This window comes from Plectropomus leopardus, unplaced genomic scaffold, assembly GCF_008729295.1.
Source record: "Plectropomus leopardus isolate mb unplaced genomic scaffold, YSFRI_Pleo_2.0 unplaced_scaffold13769, whole genome shotgun sequence".
Taxonomy (NCBI): domain Eukaryota; kingdom Metazoa; phylum Chordata; class Actinopteri; order Perciformes; family Serranidae; genus Plectropomus; species Plectropomus leopardus.
The window spans coordinates 1027-3759 of record NW_024614690.1 but is presented as its reverse complement, the minus strand read 5'-3'; the positions used below and the strand labels follow the sequence as shown (position 1 = coordinate 3759).

General features: G+C 40.9%; 1 protein-coding gene across 1 annotated transcript; it reads left to right on the top strand.

The window, feature by feature from the left end:
• Nucleotides 1-330: 330 nt before the first annotated feature.
• LOC121964038 (zinc finger protein 239-like) lies at nt 331-1478 on the top strand (the record flags this gene model as incomplete). The annotated part of the gene is made up of 1 exon (XM_042514268.1): nt 331-1478. A coding segment is annotated over one exon (1031 nt), but the record flags the coding sequence as incomplete, so codon positions are not given.
• Nucleotides 1479-2733: the final 1255 nt, after the last annotated feature.

The window sequence follows — 2733 nt, the reverse complement described above, 5'->3', positions numbered from 1 at the left end:
CCCATTTGTTTTGAAATTTGTGTGTGTTTGTGTGTAATATAAATAAATATATAGGAAAAACGTGCTGTGAGGGCTGCTTTTTCATTTCCTCCTCCCACCTACGCACAAGACCATTAAAATATTAGATATTAGGACATTTCTGGGATTAAAAGATATTTCTATGATTTCAGGATGTTCCTGGGATTTTGGGACATTTCTAGGATTTTAGGACTTTAGGTTCTTAGCTGGGACCTCTGTTGGGGCAAAGCAAAACAGATATATATATATGCATTTTCTTCTTTCTTCTTCATCACAGTTGTTTCTTCTCCCTTTTGTTGTGTGTCCCTCCAGACCTCCCTCACCAACATGCCTGCAGGGAGGAGGTTCCTGCTGACCACATTAAGGAGGAGCAGGAGGAGCTGTGCTCCAGTCAGCAGGGAGAGCAGCTTGTAGTGAAGCAGGAGGAGGATGCCTTTATGTTGATTTCTCCTTATGAGGAAAGTGAGCGCTGTGAAGATGAGGACGCTCTCAGTGACGCAGACAACGAGTCTGAAGTCAAAATACGAGTTATAAACTCTGAGATATCAGAAGCAAACAGCGGCCACCAGCTCCTCTCTGACAGCTCTCCTGTAGCTGAGAGACAAAATCAGACAGGAGGCGAGTGTGGAGACAAACAATCAACGAGAAATAAAGAGCTTCAAAGACTTCATGAAAACAATATTCACAGTGACGATATATACGACTCTACCACGTCAGACAGTCACTGTGATACTCACACAGGTAAAAAGTCTTTCAAATGTGGCACATGTGGGAAAGTTTTCAAGTTTAAGTCCCAATTGTTTGTCCACATGAGAGTCCACACAGGGGAGAAGCCGTATTCCTGTAACGTCTGTGGAAAAAAGTTCAGTGATAAATCAGTCGTGAACACTCACGAAAAAATCCACACGGGCGAGAAGCCGTTTACGTGCAAAACTTGTGGGAAAGAGTTCCTTTATTACAGCGGCTTGCTGTATCATATAAAAACCCACACAGGTGAGAAGCCACACGCGTGTGAAACATGCGGGAAGGCTTTCAGGTCGAGCAGTAACTTGAAAGTCCACATGCGAATCCACACGGGTGAGAAGCCGTACGTCTGCAAGGTCTGCGGGTTAAGTTTCTGTGACATGTCCACTCTGACGAGGCACGAAAGAGTCCACACCGGCGAGAAACCACATGCTTGTGATGTCTGCGGGCAAAGATTTAGTCAGATATCAGTACTGCAGGCTCATTTAAGAATCCACACGGGCGAGAAGCCGTTCACGTGCACAACATGTGGGAAAGCTTTCGGACGTAAAGGTCAGCTGACAGTCCACATGAGAACCCACACAGGCGAGAAACCTTAATTTAGCAAGATCTGCTGGAGAAGATGCTTTAATGCAGGGATCCTCAACTTACAGCCAAGGGGCCAAATCTGGCCCCTGACAGGTGCAGGGTGGCCCCCCAATCATTTTCTAACTCACAATAAAAATAAAGTGATTCACACTGGGAATTGTTTTTGTACTTTTAGTGTACATAAGGTGCCAGAGTGCATAAAACAGCATCAAAATAGAGCTCATTTATCAAAAAGTGTGAATGGAGGATCCTCCGAACCCCAGACAGAGGACTTAGCTAAGCCCCTAATGTCCTAAAATCATGGAGATGTCTTCCAATCCTTGAAAAGTCCTAAATCAGAGAAATGTCTTAAAATCTGAGATACTTCTTAAAATCCTAGAAATGTCCTAAAATCTGAGAAATTTTCTAAAATCTTACAAACGTCCTAAAATCCCAAAAATATCCTAAAATCCGAGAAACACCCTAAAAACCTAGAAACATCTTAAAATCCTAAAAACATCCTGAAATCATAGAAATATCTTTTAAACCACGAGATGTCCTAAAATCTGCGAAACGTCCTGAAAATCTGAGAAATGTCTGAAAATACAAGAAGCATCCTAAAATCCCACAAACATCCTAAATTTCTAGAAATGTCATAAAATCCTAGAAATATTCTAAAATCTTAGAAACTTTCTTAAATCCTAGGAACACCGTAACATCCTAAAAACGTACTGAAATCATAGAAATATCTTTTAATCTGAGAAATGTCCGAAGCTCCGAGAAACATCCTAAAATCATAGAAATGCCCTAAAGTCCTAGAAATGTGCTAAAACATCCTAGAAATGTCCCAAAGTCCTAGAAATGTCCTAAAGTCTTAGAAATGTCCTTAAAATCCTAGAAATGTCCTAAAATCATTAAAACATCCTAAAGTCTTAGAAATGTCCTAAATCCTAGAAATGTCCTAAAGTTGTAGAAATGTCCAAAAAAATCTAGAAATGTTCTAAAATCCTCAAAACGTCCGAAAATCCTAGAAATGTCCTAAAGTCCTAGAAATGTCCTAAAAAAAACCCTAGAAATGTCCTAAAATCATAGAAACATGTATGGGGCTGCACCGATTGGCCCCCGGCCTCCTGTCATTTTGCATAAGTGGCCCCTAAAGCGAGTTGAGAGTCTCTGCTTTAATGTGTCTCCGTTTTAAAGGAATATAAGTTTGCATACCTGCTAAAACCACAGTTGGTCTGTTTATTGGTGGTCCGGTCTGCTGGGTTTTGTCCGGAGCGATTTCTGCTGTTTCTGGTTAATCAGTTATTGTCTTACACTTTATCGAAAAGATGGATCTCTGTAGAGATCGTTTGTATAATGCTCTCAGACATTTAAACAAACTCTTTTACTGGTCGTTTGTTG